The sequence below is a fragment of the Manis javanica genome, chromosome 8, assembly GCF_040802235.1.
Source record: "Manis javanica isolate MJ-LG chromosome 8, MJ_LKY, whole genome shotgun sequence".
Lineage (NCBI taxonomy): Eukaryota > Metazoa > Chordata > Mammalia > Pholidota > Manidae > Manis > Manis javanica.
In genome coordinates this window covers 26,200,706-26,218,734 of record NC_133163.1, presented here as the reverse complement: position 1 = coordinate 26,218,734, position 18,029 = coordinate 26,200,706, and the positions used below count along the sequence as shown (strand labels likewise).

Genomic DNA, 18,029 nt, shown 5'->3' with positions numbered 1-18,029 from the left:
TCTCTTGATTCTGCAGAACTAAGGGCATTTTCTTTGCTGAGTTATTCAGAGGTGGGAGGGCATCCTGTAGACTCTGGAAGCCCACCCAGAATCTTCTGCTTCCTAACCTTATTACAGTCATATTCCCTTTTTTATGCTGTGTAAAACCTTGAGCTCAGCCTCTGACCCGCACACAATTCAGAAGGAGGCCCTGCTCCAGTATGAGGCCAGATAGCCCCCGGGGTTTACAGCAGGGGAGAAGGGAGGCAGGGCTGGGCTCCTCCTGGTTACCAACTTCCTGGGATTAGACAGTGTGTCCCAGGCCTCACGATGGAGCAGTGTTTGCTTGGGCTCCCAGCTGATCGCTGTTCTAGAGCACAGACGAACACCAGCCCCTTTCAGAGACTCCACCTCTGATTGGACAGCATTGCTGGCTCCAGAAAGCAGGGCACAGAAGCTGGAGCAGGTTTGGGAGGTGTTTTTTCTCCTTTTTTCCCTTCTCTCTTCTGGAAATTCCTAATGTCTGCCCCAAATCACCGTGTTGGCATCTCCTTTAGTGGCTCTGGAGGCAGCCGTCTGCACAAGGCTATTTCCTATGTCCATCTCCGCTTAGATATGTAGGAAGTGAGCGCCGGGAATCAGGCTACAGCAGGGCCCCTGCCGATGGGTTGTTTGTTGAGGTGGTGGCTGCGCATTAAGCAATCTGTATTTCCCCAGACCTTTGGTCTGGGCTTCTTGTTGGTGCTGGACATGTTTGTGGAACCAGTCAGTGAGCTCACTCAGTGGACCATTTCTTCTCTACCTAGGAGCTAGGCAGGAGCACACACCTTTCTCCCATCAACCCTGCCTAGGACACCTAGGGAAGCCAGCAGCTGAGAATTATCTTTTGATTTCTTTCCTTGAAGCAGTGGAGATCAATTGTTTGTAAGTGTGGTCCATGAAGCCCAGAACCAGCTTGGATGTTTGTTAAAAATGCAGATCCCTGGGCACCAGGGCAGACTGGAGGAATTAGCCAGTCTGGGGTGGGGCTCAGGAATCTATGTTTTTGACTCTCTGCCAGGGATTCCAATGCCTGAGCAAGTGTGAGAGCTCCTGGTGCAGAAGCCACGGAGCCTAGTATCAGCTCCACTAGCAGCTGTGTTTGGGGCCTCCAGCAGGACAGCTGCTTTCTGTGAGCATCAGCTGTATTATCTGTAACAAGAAAGCTTGTGTCACAGGGCTGCCACTCAGATTAAATAAGGCAGTGTGCAAGTGAAAGCTCCGGGAACCGAATAAGCGCTCCATAAACATGGACTGAATCCATAGCTGGGAAGTTCTTCCCCTTCCCTACCAAGCTTCGGTTCCCCAGCACTCTCTGATATCTCTAGATTACGGCTACTTTCTTTCATCTTAGCTTCTACCTCACGAATTTTTGCTGGCAGATCCTCCTCCCCATGTCAGGTGCTGGGAACTTCATCAGACCTGCCTGTCCACTCTCTCTGCTGGTGAATTAGGTTGGGTTCAATGTCACCACCCTTCTAGCTAGATGTCAGCTCCTGCAAGACCTTGTTCAGAGTACACAGGCCAGAAGACCATGCCCAGTATGCAGTAGGGACCGAGAGCATGTGGGTGGAAAATGGATGACTGGTTTTACATTTTATCTTTGGGGCATTATCTGCTCATTGCTGAAGGAAGACTCCAGAACACTTAGTAACATGTTAGCCATGGCCCTAGGAGGTGGGAGAATAATGCACCTTGACCCAGCCCTCTCACTGATCTTTCTTACCTTTTATATGTAACTGGGGACCCTGAGAAAATCCCCTCCACCTAGTCCTCAATTCCTAAAGCCCTGCAGCAAGCAGGTCCTCAGGGAGAGTGGCAGGTGGTAAAGCCCCTCCCTCTTCAGGGCAGGCTGAGCTGGGGGTGGGGCCTGGGGAGATCAGGGCTCTCTTTTTCTCTGGAACCACTTCTTCTCCAACCCCTCATTAGCCTCCCTTGACCTGAGTGTCACTTTCCTGTCACTAAGAGATCATCTTGGTCTCTGGCCTGCTGTGTGGCCTTGAGACAGGCATCTCGACAGCCCCTTGCTTTATTTATAAAGGAGTAAGAACAGTCCTCCTTGCTAATGCTTGGTTCTCTCCAGGATGTGGTGGGGGGAAGGGAGGTTGTGTTTTCAGAGCCCAGATAATTGGCAGGCAGTCTGTTCGGAGGGACAGACTGGAGGAGACATTGACATACCCTTCCCTCACTGGAATGCTTTCTGACTCATTGTCCAGAAAGAACTTTGATAATAGGTGTGGCATAAATGTCATCCATTTTAGGATGGCCCAAGCACATTCCTCAGTTATAAAACAAACCCCATTGCAGGTGATTACATCTAACCCTGGATCGCTTTGAGGCTCGGACCATGTCTTCCAGGGACACACAGCTCTTGGCGTCTTGTGGTGGCTCAGCAAGGTTCTGTGGGAAGAGAGCAGGGCTGGGAATGGGGACATCTGAAGTCCCAGTGTTTACCTCACTGCTGCTTACCTCTGTGACTTGCCTAAACTCAGTTATGAAGTGGAGAAAACAACCCTTCAGAGGCATGTTGCCTCACTTGTTCTTCAGGGACCTGTTGTTCACCTCACTGGATTGTCCAGCGGCTCAGATTATATGATGGATGTACAGATGCTTGGAAATGGTCAAATATTTGTGCAAATGTTGACTTTTAAGTGCCTTTAAATAAAAAAAAAAAGACTGGACTTGCCCTATGACAGTTGGAGAATAAAAGGGCTTGCCTCCCTGTACCTAATCATGTCCTACCTAGTGAAGTGCAACCTTGGATTGCACTTGGATAGGGGCCACACCCTCTGTTTATGGGCTCAACATTCTTGACATTAGAGTCAACTCTTTGTTTCAGAATAAGGTCTGGTCATTTGGCTGTAGGAGCCTTTCCCAGAGCTTCGGGTTCCTGAGCATCCCCACTGATTGGATCCTTTGGAGCTGAGCTCTTCGGCTGCTGCAAGAGTCCTGTAGAACATTCTGATTCCTTTTGACTCCAACAAAGGCCTTTTGTCAACTGTTGTCACAAAGCAGCTTTTTGGTCAATATATGTCTCGGGTGGCTCCTCTCTTTAAGGTAGGAAAATAGTGATGGTGGCTCAGCACAGAAATTATTTAGTCCCTGCCATCAGGAGATAGGGCCTGGGAGTGAAAAGTTTTCTAAGGGCCTGGTGGTCCTGGCCTGCCACTTTTTTTCCAGGCCCCTTACATTTAGCAGGTAGCAGTGATCAATGGAAACAAATGGGAACTAGCAGTGCTTGGACAGTAGATGTTGCATTTTCTCTCTATAGGACTCCTATCTCTCCTCAAGAAAGAGGGTACCCCATTCTCTGCCCCAGGAATGGCTAGCCCTGTGTGCTCCTGCTACTCCACAAATTCCATGACCTCACTAGAACCATGACCACTCTGGGCCAGTTCTCTGTCTCTTGAAAATAACCCATACAGGCCCCTGGCCATCCAGTCTTTTGTCTCTTTCTGAATGCTTTGTCCTGGGTTGCATCCCCTCCAGCCAGCCTCCCTATATCTCCCAGTAACGTAACAAATGAGAGCCAGTGAATGAAGGCTCACATCCTTTTGGCCTGTCCATCTCATGAAGTAAAACCTGGGATTGGTGGCCACACCCTCCATTTATGGGGCTCAGCAAGCTTCCCTTTACAGTCGGCTCTTGGAGCTTTGATTTTTTTTTTAATGCAACACAGCCTTTATTTATTTATTGAACAAATAGTTATTGAACCCGTATTCTGTGCTGAGCATCATTCTGAGCACCAAGGATGAAGCAGTGAATGGGAAAGAAAGGGTGTTTGAGTTCACATTTAAGAGAGGAGAGATTAGACTGTAAGGCTGTCGCTGATGGAGTAACTAATGCTGGAAATGTCAGGCCAAGTAGGAGGACAGGTGATTTCAGAGCAGGATATTGGGAGATGTTTTTGTGTAAGTAGGTCCCTGTGTAACTCCCTAAATGCCACGGCCAGATCTGATGGTGCTGCTATCTTGGGGTGGTGTTAGAATAGGTACCTAATAGTTTTCCTGATGAAAGGTTTAGATTTTCTTTTCTTCCCAGATTTCTCTCTGGATTCATGAGACAGGTTTAGGTAGCTTAAGAAGTTGGCTTCTTAGGAAAAGCCTACACAGGACCCACCCTATCTGTTTCTGGAAGCTCTAATGTAAGAGGAACTGGGTCTTGCTCATGGCAGCCCATTAAGTGCAACTCTTCCAGGACCTGCCCATGAATAATAATCTGGGTCTGAGTTTCACTTCTGAAAATCGGAAGGGGAGGGCTGTTGCCAAGACAGTCCGGCCAGACTTAGAAGAAAACTCAGGAGGATTAGGAATATTTATTGCCACATGAATTTATTGCCACATCGCTACTTTTAGGAATGGTGGCATGTGACATGTCAGGCAGAGGAGACAGGCTGCTTCTGCTTTGGGCTGCTGTAGGTCAGAAGGCAGGGAGTGGTGACGTTGAGCACGGCAGCAGCACACAGGACCCAGCACAGTAGGGTCCATCTGTTGGCGGCTCTGTGCTGGTGTCCGTGTGCTGGCGTCTGGGACAGTTGGTGGGATGTGCCAAAGCATTTGAATGGAGCTTTGCATGTTGCCTACTGCAAATGTGAAAAACTTAGAGAAAGTGAGGCCTGCAGTCTGCCACCTTGGCTGGCTTGATTCTTCGAAAGATGCCTCCTCGTTTTTCCTCTCTCCCAGTTGAGTCATTGGAAGTTCTGTGAGCCTGTGGTCACTGGCCATCTGCACTGTGTGCAGAGGGACCTTGGGTGCTGAAGCCAGCAGTGACTCAGGCTCCTGGTGAAAGGGGGAGCAGAGGAGGCTTCACATCCACCCTCATGTAGACCTAGAGTGACCCTCTGCAGATGCCACCACGAGGACAATTTCAAGAGGAACCTCAACGCTTAAAATGAGGGGTGTGTGTACCAAAAGCCTCCTGTGCTGATGACCAAAAGCAGGCACAACTATAAGGGTCAGTTAAAAAAGTTTTTTATCAGCATCCTTTATTTTTAATAATGATAAAACAAATTTCCTGTAAAACATAGACCCCTCCCCTAAACTTAGCGTCTTCTCTGTTTACAGCCTAGAGTACTTCTGCTCTTCGGCTACCTTGCACCTCACAAAGATGAGGAGGAAACCCAGCACCAAGACTGTAGGTCAAGATCAAGGTATATTAGATAGCTTTTAAGCTTGGTGATGTGAGCTCTTTGTTCTGCATCTCTTGCCTCTTCCCTTACTTTTTAGTTTGGTGCTTAACATCAGCAGATGTTCACTAAATGCTGAGTGTAGTTTTGAGGGTTGGAAATCGGTCAGCCTACATTCCAATGGCTTCCATGTATGATCTTGGGGAGCCCTAAATTTGAGGTCTTCTTTGTGTCATTGCACCTCACATCTGCTTTCTTTTGGTAATGGACTCTTAGAATACAGCAGACTGCTACTGTGCCCAACTTGTTTGCTACAGAGGAGACTGGAAATACTTAAGTTAAGTTTGAGGTGCAGAATTCTGAGAGTCATCTTTTTATTCAGAAGCTACTTCCCCAGCACCGTCTCTGTTCTTGGCATTGTGCTCAGCATGGTGTGGGGAGGTAATTCATAAGAAAATGTTAGACAATGTCCCTGTCCTCAAGGTGCTAACAATCTAGATGGGGAGACAACACCCTACATGGAGAAAACCCCAAATTAAGTAAAGAACAAGTAATCCCATAGGGTGTGATTAATAGTAAACCAGACTGTCTGGAGACACTCTCACTGTTGCTTCTTCCAATAGCTAGATATATGGGGAGGTATTTGAATTACGGAATTGAGCAGATAAGACAGGAGGAATTGTTAGGTCTTTGAGGGCAATCACTTCTGTGGCTTTCACCTTGTTTATCAAGGGCTTTGAAGTCGGATAGCCGTGGGTTTGAGTATCAGTTCTGCTATTAGAAGCTGGGTGACCTTGGGCAAATTAACAGATATTTTCTCCTGTATAAAAAACAAACCTGAGATAATGATGCCAACTTTATGGGGTCATTGTGAGGGATTAAAGGAAATAATGTGAAAAATCATTTAGCACACTGCCTGGCACATAGTAGGTGCTCATTATGTATTAGTTTCCTTCCTTCTAGTTTGGATAATAGCCAAGACCTGAGCCTTTCGCCTGATGGTTACAGACTCTAGTCCAGATGGCATGAGCTTGAAGTCCGGCCTTGTCACTTACTGTTACATGACCCTGGGGAAGCTATTTAAATGCCAGTGTCCTCAATTTTAAAATAGGGATTAAAAGAGTATGTGCATATACATAGTGCTTAATAGCACTTCACGTCATTAGTCATCCTATCTTCCTATGAAATCAGTGATTGCAGGTTATTAGGAGCTACCTCTTCCTACGTTTCCTTCACCTCTTCTCCCCCAAAGGACAGAGGAAATCCAAGGGTGCCTAGGTTGTATAAGCCACCAACATGATCACAGGTTTGAAGACAAACCCTGTGATTGGGGAGGGAGCTCTAAGGACGTCTACCAGCTGTGAGCCTGCTTCCTAAGTTCTTAGAGACCTGAGCTTAGCCTTTTAAATCCATAAACCCCTTTCATAAGTGATTTTTCCCCAACAGTGGGATTGTTTTTGATCCTGAAGGTCGGCTACCTACTTAATCCTCAGTTGGCCTTTACAAGAGGCCCAGGGTTTGGATTTGGGGATTCCACAGATGTAGTCATCTGAGCAGGCTTTGCATATGCATTGTTGCTGCTGTGGAATATTCCTGGGAGCTGTGTGCATTCCTAGGTGACTGGGGGCTCATTTGTATGATTAAATGGCTGTTTAGCTTCAAGTTTCAGTGCCCTGGCAGCCACCTCATTCTCCTTGCTGCTACTTCTGGGACATTCCTAGCCCTGATTTGGTGACCTTGCCCAGGGGAAAGGAATGAGGTAACTGGGGCCCAGCCTTGGGGCTGAGAGTGAGCTTATCTTTCTCTGAATAGCGGGTATGCCCAGGAGAAGAATGGGCAGAGGAGAAGAGAATGGCTGGCTGAGAACCCATTTGCTGAGGTGGTGCCTCCTGCCAAAGAGAGCAGGGTCCACCTTGCCTGTGGCCTATGAGGATGAGGTGCCTGGTACCCTAGCAGAGGGTCCAGATGGGGACCTGTGGTTCTGTCCGTGTTCCAGTAGGACTGAACACCCCACCATGGTGTTGACAAGAGCAGCCTGCCTTCTGTGGAAGCCCCAGGGTCCTGCCTTGATAGTCTGGGCATATTCATGACCAGGCAGTATTGGAAGGGCAGTTTGGTGCTAGGGTTCTGATTCACTCATGACTTGGGGTTTTTCAAGTGCCCCATTGTGGATGGTGATGGGGACAGATGTTCCATGGTTCTCAGAGTGGACATAACACATGTGTTATGGGCTGTGCAGGCATCCTCCCCAGGTGCAGCCTGGTGGTTTGGGGGGCGTATTTTTGCTATGCCAAATGCATGAGCCAGAGTGACAAGTGCTGCATTATAAGGATGGCTTCTTCCTATTACTAGGAGCCCTCAGGCTGCACAGGTGTGTTTGTAACTGGGACATTTGTTCTGGAAGTACTCATGACCACTGGTACTGCAGCAGTGTTTAGATATCATCTTCAAGTTTGCAGAAGGGACAAAAATAAAAAATGAAAATTAAGTATCCCAATCTGTGTCTCCATCCTTTTATTCATCAAATTTTTGTTAAGCACCTTCTTTTGGGGTGAACCATAATGATTAGGCACATAGGCTCTGGATTTGGAACTGCTGTGTGTTAAAACTCAAACTCTGCTACCCATAGCTGTGTGACCTCTGGCAGGGTGCTGACCATCAGTTTTTCTCATTTCTGTTTTTGTTGTGAAGTTTCTTGGATTCAATGGGAACGATAAATTATATTAGAAACTAGTGCATAGTAGATGCTCAAGAAATGGTTGGCCACCTACCCTCCCCCTCTACTCCCCTATACACATCTTTTTTTCTCTTACTACTGTGAGTTCAGTGTGGTTGGTAGAAATAACATGGACCCTAATGGGCAGATATGTGTAAAATTGCCAGCTTTGTGAAGACAAGATCTCCCACCATCGTTTATCCGTCCATCTGTCCAGCCAGCCAGCCTGACTGAGCACCTCCTAGGGACAGACGGAGGAGGTAGGAGATGCACACACTCATTGCATATGGCTCTCAAGAAGCAGGAAAAAAATAAGTCTTGAAAAAAAAAAGAGGCAGCAATTTAGAGTCCAATTCCTATGCTCTGGCTTTCTACACTGGGCACGGAAGTACTACCAAAGCCAATTTCCACCTGGAGAAAGGTAACCTTGAAGTGGACCCCACCCAGCCAGGGTCACCACAGTCCCCTGTGCTGCTGCTGGCTGCAGAAGGTGTCAGTGCTGCTGCCTGAGATGGGTTGATCAGCACTTATTCAGGCTTGGTATGTGCAGAAAATGGCCTCTGGCCTCTGAGGGGTCAGATGTGTAGTGTAGAAATAGCTGGGAGGACTTACTTCTTGAGGCAAAAGATCAGTGGGGCTTAGATAATCCTATATCAGGGTCCTTTGGGGAAAGAAAGAACCACAGGCGCCTTGGATGACGTCTTGATATCTTATCATATCTTCTCTCATTGTTTCCAGGGGACCCTCTAAAAAGAGATTAACTTCTAAATCTCAAATTCTAAAGGGCTTAGGAGGCCAGATGTGGCCTGCAGTGGGCTCAGTTTCCCAGCTGTGGAGGCTGTATTTGCCCTTCTGTCTATGGCTGGTTCTTTAAAGTCCTAGAGATCTGTTGAGATCATTGTGATCTGACATTGACAAACCAGTGTGACTGCTCATCGATTATAATGCTGCGATGACATGAAATCTCTTCTCTTCTGGAGAAGCCTGCTCCCTTGGGCCTTTCTCAAGGCTCTTGGCACAGGCACATGACCAGGCCCGTGGAGTAGACACTGAACTAAGGGGCCAGGAGGTCTGTGTTCTCACCTCACCTCTGTGAGGACTCTGTGTGACCCTCAGTAAGTCACCCTCTAGAGCTTGACCTCACTCAGCCTTCATTTGGCCCTCTAGGAATTGGGTTGTAATAGAGGATGACAAAGGGCTTTCAAACGCTAAGATTCTATCATTTCAACCCACAAGCATCACCATTTGTGGTATCTTTTGTATTTGTTTTAAATACTCCCCATCCCACTAGATTACAAAGCTCCTTGACGGCAGTAACCTTGCCATATACACCTTGGTGCCTTCTGAAGTATCTAATGTAATACTTTCACATAATACATGCTTTAAAGATCTGTTTGGTATTTTGATTATATACTGGCATACATTGGAAGAACCTTATTCTGAACCTATTGATGATGACTTCTGTGAATATTCTAAAGCTTAGAACCACTACTGACCATCCTGAGTGGCTGTAACTGATAGGCTGGAAAACCAATCAAGATGGTCAGCAGATTGGCAGCTGAGGAATGGTATTATAGTGTGGCATGGAAGGAGATTGCTTCTCTACCTGTGGTTCCTTTCAATTACAGTACAGGAAAAGCAGTACTTTAAGACAAAAGCCTTATTCATCTTCCTTCACTCTTAGAATTTGAGGCTTGCCTGAGTTCTCAGGCTATTTTTCCAATTACTGACTTGGTGTTGCACATGGCAGAAGGGCTTGGGGAGCCATATCAAAGCTAATGATTACTGAATCAAGGCATTTCTGACCTCAGAAACACCTAGGTCACATTATCTGTTAGGTCACCGGAGTTTGAACTCCAATACAGACATGAGGTGTACAAGTTTATTGATGTGTGCATGTATGTGTGCATGTGTATTTATAGCCAGTCTGCATATCCCCATGCCTTTGTGAATAAATTTATGCAGTTTCATGTGACTTCACACTACAGGTGCTTTGTAAATTACCAAGTTATTTACACAGTGAATTTAAGCTTTCATGTTTGTAAATGTGGTAACAACTTGAGGCTTCCATCTCTTACTGAATGCAAGTTCTTGAGGGTGTAGGATATAGAATTTTTCCCTCAGCTGGTCTAAGCTCCAGGTTAACAGATTCAGTGAAATGAAGAATTTAAGTGGCACAAAAAAAATCAGCATTGTTTTACTCTGCTATAGAGATGAGAGTATAATGTGATCATTAGTTTGTAGCTAGAAAAGAGCCAGCCTGCATTGGAAACCCCAACCGTAATTTTTTTCCATAGGTGCTTATAGCGTGGTCAGGGGAGTGTGAGTTGACCTGTCAATCAAAAGAAAGATATCTTTGGTGTCTTGGTGTGTGGGGGGATCAGAACTATTGGGTTTTAAGGACTGGGAGTCAGGGATTATGTTTCTTAATAGGAGTCTCTTTAAGTCTGTGTTGTCACTTTCTGGCTAGGGGTAACTGTGACTGATTGTCCCTGTGTTCTGTAGCTTGGAATTGCACTTGGGTTCTTGATCCCTCCTGTCCTGGTACCGAATATCCAAGACCGGGACAAGCTCGCCTACCACATCAGCATCATGTTCTTCATAATCGGAGGTGTGGCGACTCTGCTTTGCATCCTTGTCATCATTGGTAAGGTCATTAGTTGACTGATGAGGAATGGGGAGGCAGGGAGGTTCTGCTGACTTGGGTGGGAACCTTGTGAAGGTGGCCTTAGGATACCATGGACATTTATAGGAATTGGAGGCCGGGCTTCTAATGGTCTTCAAATGTTCAAGCCTGAGCAGTTGCCATCAATACAGTGCTAGCTGCTCCTGTATACTTTACTTTGTAAAGGTTTAATTGTAACTAACCAGTTCCCCAGTATGACCTCACTGGAATTAACAGGCAGGCTGCTGATCCCCCAGATGAAACCCTAGTGGGGCTTCCTGTACCACAGGACTGTGCTAAGCATGCCTGATGTCATTTAACCCTTACCAACCCTATGAGTGAAGGCACCATTATCAGTCAGTCCCATTTAACAGAGAGGAAAAGATGGCTTAAGGGGAGTTAAACAAGTTATTCAAGACTAGATAGCTAGTAAGTAGCAGGGATTGGATTGCAACCTAAACTTGTCTAACTAACTTTGAACTCTAAATTGCTGGAACAAAACAAAACAGAATTGACCCACAAACACTAACACCCTCATAGAGTCACCTGAGAATATGTGGGGACCACATTTTTGTAATGCTTTTTAAAAAATTATACAAGTAATATATGCTTATTATGGAAAAATCTACAAAGCATAAAAAAATATAAAGAAAAGAGGGACCATTAATTTAGCCTTGTACCAGTTAATCCCAAACACTGATCTCAGATAATTACAATTAATTTTATATACATGTACACTTAATCTTTGAGACATTTGGTTAGTACAGTTTTATATACTTTTATCCTCTGAATGGTATTACATGGGCTGTGATACATTCAGAAACAGCATAGTCAGGGTTTTCATTTTCAGCTAGTCACCTGTCTTTAAAGGTTAATCAGCTTTCCTCCTAATATCTGGAAGTTCCACTTCAGGTGGTAAAAGTTTTATTGCTTCCTGCTGGCCTTACCTCCAGAGTCAAAGCAGTTGGATAATGATGTCTGTCACTCAGCTGTTCTTGCTGTGTCATTCCCTCCCCCGGGGCCTGAGCTGAGGAAGGGCTGCCTCATGGCTTTTCAAAGCTGGCAGGGTATCTTGGACAGAGGATGTGGTGGTCTTGGAGTGGTGGAGGGTGTGGACCTGTGGATGAGAGCAGAAAAGAACCATCCAGTCAGGGGCCCTTATTCAGCCAGACTAAGTTTCAAATTGTGTTGTGCCCAGTTCAAATTCTTGTGTTTGTAGTAGATGAGGACCAGTTCTCTGTAGTTAAAATAGTGGAGGTAGACCCTTACTCCATTTGGGCATTTTATTATCAAGCATTGGTAGTAGTTCATTGAGTAAAGAATTGAAAAAAAAAAAAAACTGAATTCTGGTTTGTGGTTGCCAAGTCCTTGAGCAAACACCTGCTATTGCAGAGATAAATAATCTCTTGCCTTGCTTTCTTTCCCCAGATGGAAGGGGAGGTGAACACGCAGGACAATGGGTGAGAGGTTCCCAGTGGCGGGAAGTTATCCAAGACTATTTTCAGAGAAGGAAGAAGCAGGGCTCTGAAGTCAGGGTTGGAGGGTTTTCAGGGGGTGGAGGTGTCCCTTTGATCTTTAAGAGAGTAAATCTCATTTCCAGAACTTCCTCTAACTGGAGGTAGTCTACTGGCTTTTCATGAGTGTTCTGGGGAATGGGAGAAGCCACATGGCATTTACTTGGACCCAAATGGGGGATTAATTACACCAAACAACTGGTTAAACTGATCTCTGCCCCCAGAGAAATGAGCAGCAATCATGCAGTCAAACTTACTGCACCAGAACATAAAATGAATGGTTTTCTCCCTTTCATTCCCCAGTCCTTCACATTGGAGTGACCACTCTTACAGGAGTGTGTGTTAATCCTCTTGTCTCTTTGTGAGGCAGATGTCTGGTTGAGTCTTTGAGAAACTAGGCATGGACTCAGGTTTTTCCAACAGAGGATCCTTCCACTTATCCAGGGAATATTTATGGGCTGCCATGTGCCAGAGCCTTTGCTAGGCATAGACAAAACAGTCCCTTCCCCCTTGGGAGGAACTCTGGTGGTAAATCATTAACTGAGCTCACTAATCCCAAACCCTGAGCCCTCATTTCCTTTCTCTCCATGTCTGTCACTCAGCTGCTCTGTGGTATTTTACCTGCTGGTTATTAGGAGATTCCCTGATCCTTGAACACTGCGTTGGTGGCCCAGTGGCTGCAGCCATCCAGAGGCTGTTAAGAAAAAGTAATCAAAGAACCATTCAGCTCAGACGGTGAGGGGCAGCTTCAAGAACATAGGCAGTGATGGATGTTAGCTGAAGAATTAGTATTTCCTTTTGGAGCCTTAGCTGCTTCTCAGATGAGAGAGCCAGCTCTTGTCCATGCATCAGCTCTGCAAGGATGGGACCACAGGGATTTGCAGTGATCTCTCTGTTTCTTTCTTTTCAGTATTCAAGGAGAAGCCTAAACATCCCCCCAGCAGGGCCCAATCCCTGAGCTATGCCTTGGCGTCCCCTGATGCTTCATACTTAAGTTCCATTGTCCAGCTCTTCAAAAATCTCAATTTTGTGCTGCTTGTCATTACCTACGGTAAGGTACAGATGTGTCCAGGAGTGTACTTGAACTGGGAACGCAAGACAAGAGGCCTGTGTGCCTGTGTCTCTTACTGTTTCCAAATCCTTACCCAAAGTTGGGTAAAGTCAACCAGAAGAGCCAGCTGTGCCCTGGGGCCTTTGCATGTTCTACAAAGTTCACCTGGAAAACCATTCCTTTCCTTGTCAGTTTGTAAGATATGTGCCTCTTGATCCTCCAAGTCTTATTTCGGTCTTACTGCTGTAAAGCATTATTGGGTGACTTTCCTTTTTTATTATGTAGTTCCTGGTACATCTTAACACTTACCATTTTGAAAAAAAAAACTGATTCCAGGTCCATCTTTCCACTAGACTATGAACTCCTGAAAGCAGGGATTTATGTCTTTTCATCTTTATAGTTCCTTAGCAGTGGCCAGTCTGGAGCAGCTACTCCCATACTTATTGAATGAATGAACGTATGAGTCCTGCCACATGAACCAATCCTCCTTCAACCAATCTTCCTTCATCTTGTAATACTGACTCCTTTTTTACCTGAATGCAAGACAACATCCGTCCTTCGTTTTATTTGCTTGGCCTTGGTAAGATACATTTGAATATTTATGCTGATATATTGGCTTGCCTTTCCAGTGGTGCTTTTTGCATCCTCTTTCCAACCTTTGATAAGGATGTTGGACCAGACAAGGGCAAGGACAGAGCCTCATGGTTTTCCATTGTAGTATCTTATAGATCTACCCAATTGTATTGCTGTTCAGCCTACATTCAACCATTTAATCCACCAGTTACTTTGATTAAAATCAAGAAGCAAAGTGTGGAACATGCGTAGTTACCATAAGAAAAAAAGAAATGAGATTGCTTTGATATGACTTAACTCTTAGTGAAACCCCAGCTGGCTCATAACCTCATGTTTTCCCTAGATTCACAAATTATTTATTTTATAACAGCAAAAGCATTTGCTATGTGCCAAGACTTTTCGTATATGATTTCATTTAACTTCCACTACACCCATGTGAGGCAGGTATTATAGTTATCCCCATTTAACAGATGGAGAAACTAGCTCAACAACACATAGTTTCTAAGTGGCAGAGCCAGGATTCAAATACAGGTTTGTCCAACTCCAGTGCCTCTTACACTCTTAGTGCCTGTTCTGTAACTGCCTATACTCCTTCCTAGAATTGTGCTAGAATGCTCTTTATCTGCTGAGGCATTAGATAAGAGGTAGTATCATCCACAGGAAAGGCATGCCTGTCTTTCAGGCATACGCAGAGTTAGGTAACCTCTCACCTGGAATAGTGCTAATTAACTAGATTCCTCTTCAAGGTCTTGCATCTCCATTCTACATTCTTTCTAGTTTCTCAGTGCTGGGTATGTCTCTGCATTCATCCACCATATAAAGACAAAGTTTCCAGTACTGAAGATGTGCAACTCAAGAAGTTGTGAGTTGCCCATCACAGAGAGGTAACACAAGCATGTAGGAAAACAAGTGGGGATATTGTGGGAAATATTAGGTGATACAGGTGGATAATGAAGACAGATGACCTTTGGGTTGCTCCCAGACTCAGGATTCCATGGCTCTAAGAACTTATACTTTTTCCTAGAGTTGAATACCCTGAGTGCATTGACCTTTGACCACCATAAACCTTATTGCATCTGACCTACCTTGGGTATATGCAGCCTACCTTGGGATTCTAGGGCAGATGAGTACGTAATAAAGATTTTCTGTGGATGAGAATGGTGATGGTGGTGATAACTAGGCAATGGTCCCATTCCAGAGGCTGTGGTCTTCAGAGTTGGAAGCTGTTGATGGCAGAGTAAAGTCATTGACCTGTGGAAGAAAGAATGCAATGTATCAGAACAACATTGCTCCTGGTCATTGAGGGGCTTAGCTCTGCATCATGCTGTGGGAGCAAAGGAACTCCTTCCATCCCCTCTTGTATGGCTGGTAGCTTATATGGTCTTTAATCTGGTAGAGTGGTTTCAATCCTGTACTTCTGGATACCCTGTTTGGCTAAACAATAAACAGGAAATAAATCGAGAAACACTTCTGGAATGGTGGAGTGAGGACCTTGGATCATTTGTTCCTCCACAAAGCAATAAGAACACTAGGAAACATGGTCAAAATCAGTTTTTTCAGAACTCTTAACCAAAGGCTTATAACACTCCAAGGGACATTTATTCAAGGAAAGTGGCTAAATAGGTAAGAATAGCGAGCTCTGTATTCTAACTTGCCCTATTCCAGTCCCTCTCTCCTAGGCTCTGTGGTAGCCGTGACCACAGAGCAGCCTCACAGCCATGGTAGTTGTGAAAACCAGTAGACTTACAGTCATGCTAGTTGTGAAAACTAGCAGCTTCTCAGCCGGGCAAAACAGTTTGGGGGCTCCCCCAAAGCCCCATCCTTAGGTCACTATTTGACCTATCTGGCATGTCCCTGGAAAAACCCCATTCAGAGGACTCGCCCTTCTTTGACCTTACTCAGAGCTTGCTCAGTAGGAAAAGCCCTATTTTCAGGGCATATATTTGTCATTGAAAACAATCACTATTTGATGGCACAGCTTCCTGAGGTGGTAATACCAGTTGGGGTAAACTAGAAGCTGACCTTAAATTTTGAAAGGAAAAATCTGGAGAATGAGTTCATGAGGCTTTGAAGAGCTCTGAAATATTCTTTGGAATCTTCAAGTCCACATGCACGTGCAGAGCTGAGCACATGCCCAGGAAAGACCTGAGAAAGCTCTCACTTCTGGTTGACCTTGAAGTTCTGTGCAAGCAGTAAGTGAAGGCTAAGGCAGAGTTGTCCACTGCCTGCTGGAACATTGAAGGAGAGCACCAATGTATACACAGAGGAGGTCCCTGGCAAAGGTGGGAGACTTAATGGTTTAAGGTATCTCAGATAATCTCTGTATAATCATTAATTCGGCACTCAGCTAATGGAGCAGAAACTTTAGTGGCTGCACATGACAAAGAGTACAGACTTTACAAAATGAGCCCAGGAGAGTCACTAAACAAGCAACAGCAATAGCAACATATCCTGGGGAAGGTGGAAAATCTCATTTCCAGAGTTGACATGGTATTTAAAGCATCCAGCTTCATTAAAAAGGTTATGAGACATGAAAAAAAAAAACCTGGAAAAGTATGGCCCAGACACAGGGAAAATGAGCAGTTAACAGAAACTGTTCCTGAGGAAATCCAGCTGTTGGATATAATAAACAAAGATTATAAATCAACTACTATAAATACGTACAAAGAACTAAAGGAAACTCTAAAGAATGAAAGAAGAATAGAGAATGATGTTTTACCAAACAAAGAGTATCAATGACAGAAACAAAAAAAGAACCAAACAAATTCTGGAGTTAAAAATGTAAGAACTGAAATGAAAAATTCATTAGAGGACTTAATATCAGATTGGACTTGTCAGAGGAAGCAATCAGCAAACTTGAAGACGGGTCAAATGAAATTATCCTATCTGTGGAATAGAAATGAAAGAGAAGAAAATGAGCAGAGCCTCAGAGACCTGTGGGAGGCTAACAAGCATACCAACATATGCATAATGGGAGTCCCAGAAGGAGAGGAAAGCAAGGAAGTGATGGAAATAAATTGTCATTTAAGTTAAGATAGTGCTAACCTGGAGAAACCATTCACTCCGGAGTCTCTGAAAGTGTTTGATTCCATTGTGCACAGATAGAATTTATGAACATTTTTCTCAAAGGCTTGGGATTATCCCACTGAGGGAGTTAAACTAATCTGGATGTTTGTATATATTTTATTATACTCAGAGAATTGCAAGCCTTATTGCTATGGTAGAGAATTGGACTTGGTGACAGGGCCTTTTGCCAAGAAGGAAATGATTCTTAGGCTTAATCACAGATTTGAAAAAAGTTTTCTTGAGCCATTACTGTGTGCCAGGCACCATGTTAAGTGCTTTATATGCATTTAGTCTTCATTTAGTCTTCAAAGCAAACCCATGACATAAGTTCTTAACTCCATGCCATTTTATGCATGAGGAAACTGAAGCTCTCTGTAGTTCCTTGCCCACCATTGGACAGCTAGCAAGCAACAGAGCTTAGATTTAAACTTTTGTCTGATGCCAAAGCCCATCTTCCTGACCATGGTGCCATTTTGTCTCCCCGTGTAGAAAGGAGCCTCTTGGAGACAAGGGCTCTTTTCTTTGCTCCATTTTGCCTTAGTGGTCCGGGAGTCTACCTAGGGGAGTATGTTTTTCTTCAGATTCAATCCTCCGGACCAGTTGCCAGGGGATAGCTTTCTACCAGGGTGTAGGACTAGAGTTCTAGGGGTTTGGAAGCAGGATCAGGTCACACTGTCCAGCTGTCTTTGGGATTTGGGAATGATGGGCTGTCAGCCTTAGTGTATCTAAGTTTACAGGTCATATGAAGGCAGTGTTTGGCATTCAGTCCACCTAAGAATGTCTTTTTTTTTTCCCATCAAATATTTGCCCCAAATGAAAAAAAAAACCCTTCACAAATTAAATTAGATGCTTTGAAACCCTCCAGAATCCCCCCATTCTTCCCCCTTCCTTCCTGCTGTTTCAGGTTGGGTTTGGAAGAGGGAGATGTTTCCTACTTTTTATATTGTACATAGAATGTTCATATTTTCCTCCAAATTATGTGGCTTAAGGGCATGTAACTGGGTATCAAGCAGATGATAGCTTTTCACAGGCACATTTGCAGGATGTGGGGGTGAACATGTGTTGGGGTAAGAGCCTTGAATGCCAGACCAGTGAGCTCAGAGTTGGCACATAAAGAATGGGATGTCTGTTTTGGTGTCAGCTCTGCCAGTTACTGAGTGTACTACCTTTACCCATCCTTTGTCTAGTTACTTTCTTCTCAGAAAATAGTAACATTTGCTTGTCACTGGAGTGCTCTCCATGAGAACGAAACCTTATAAAGCAATTGTAAGTGAACACACTGCAGCGGCATGGTGGTTGTG

General features: G+C 44.8%; 1 protein-coding gene across 6 annotated transcripts in view; it reads left to right on the top strand.

The window, feature by feature from the left end:
- FLVCR2 (FLVCR choline and putative heme transporter 2) overlaps positions 1-18,029 on the top strand; it is a 46,948-nt gene that overhangs the window by 11,717 nt on the left and 17,202 nt on the right. For 5 of the 6 annotated variants that reach the window (XM_073242113.1, XM_073242111.1, XM_073242110.1 and 2 more), the window contains exons 2-3: positions 10,365-10,506; positions 12,949-13,089. In XM_073242113.1, coding sequence (XP_073098214.1) covers positions 10,365-10,506; positions 12,949-13,089 — 283 coding nt within the window. The remainder of the gene's footprint in view (positions 1-10,364; positions 10,507-12,948; positions 13,090-18,029) is intronic. The other variant, XM_073242112.1, reaches the window with a different exon arrangement.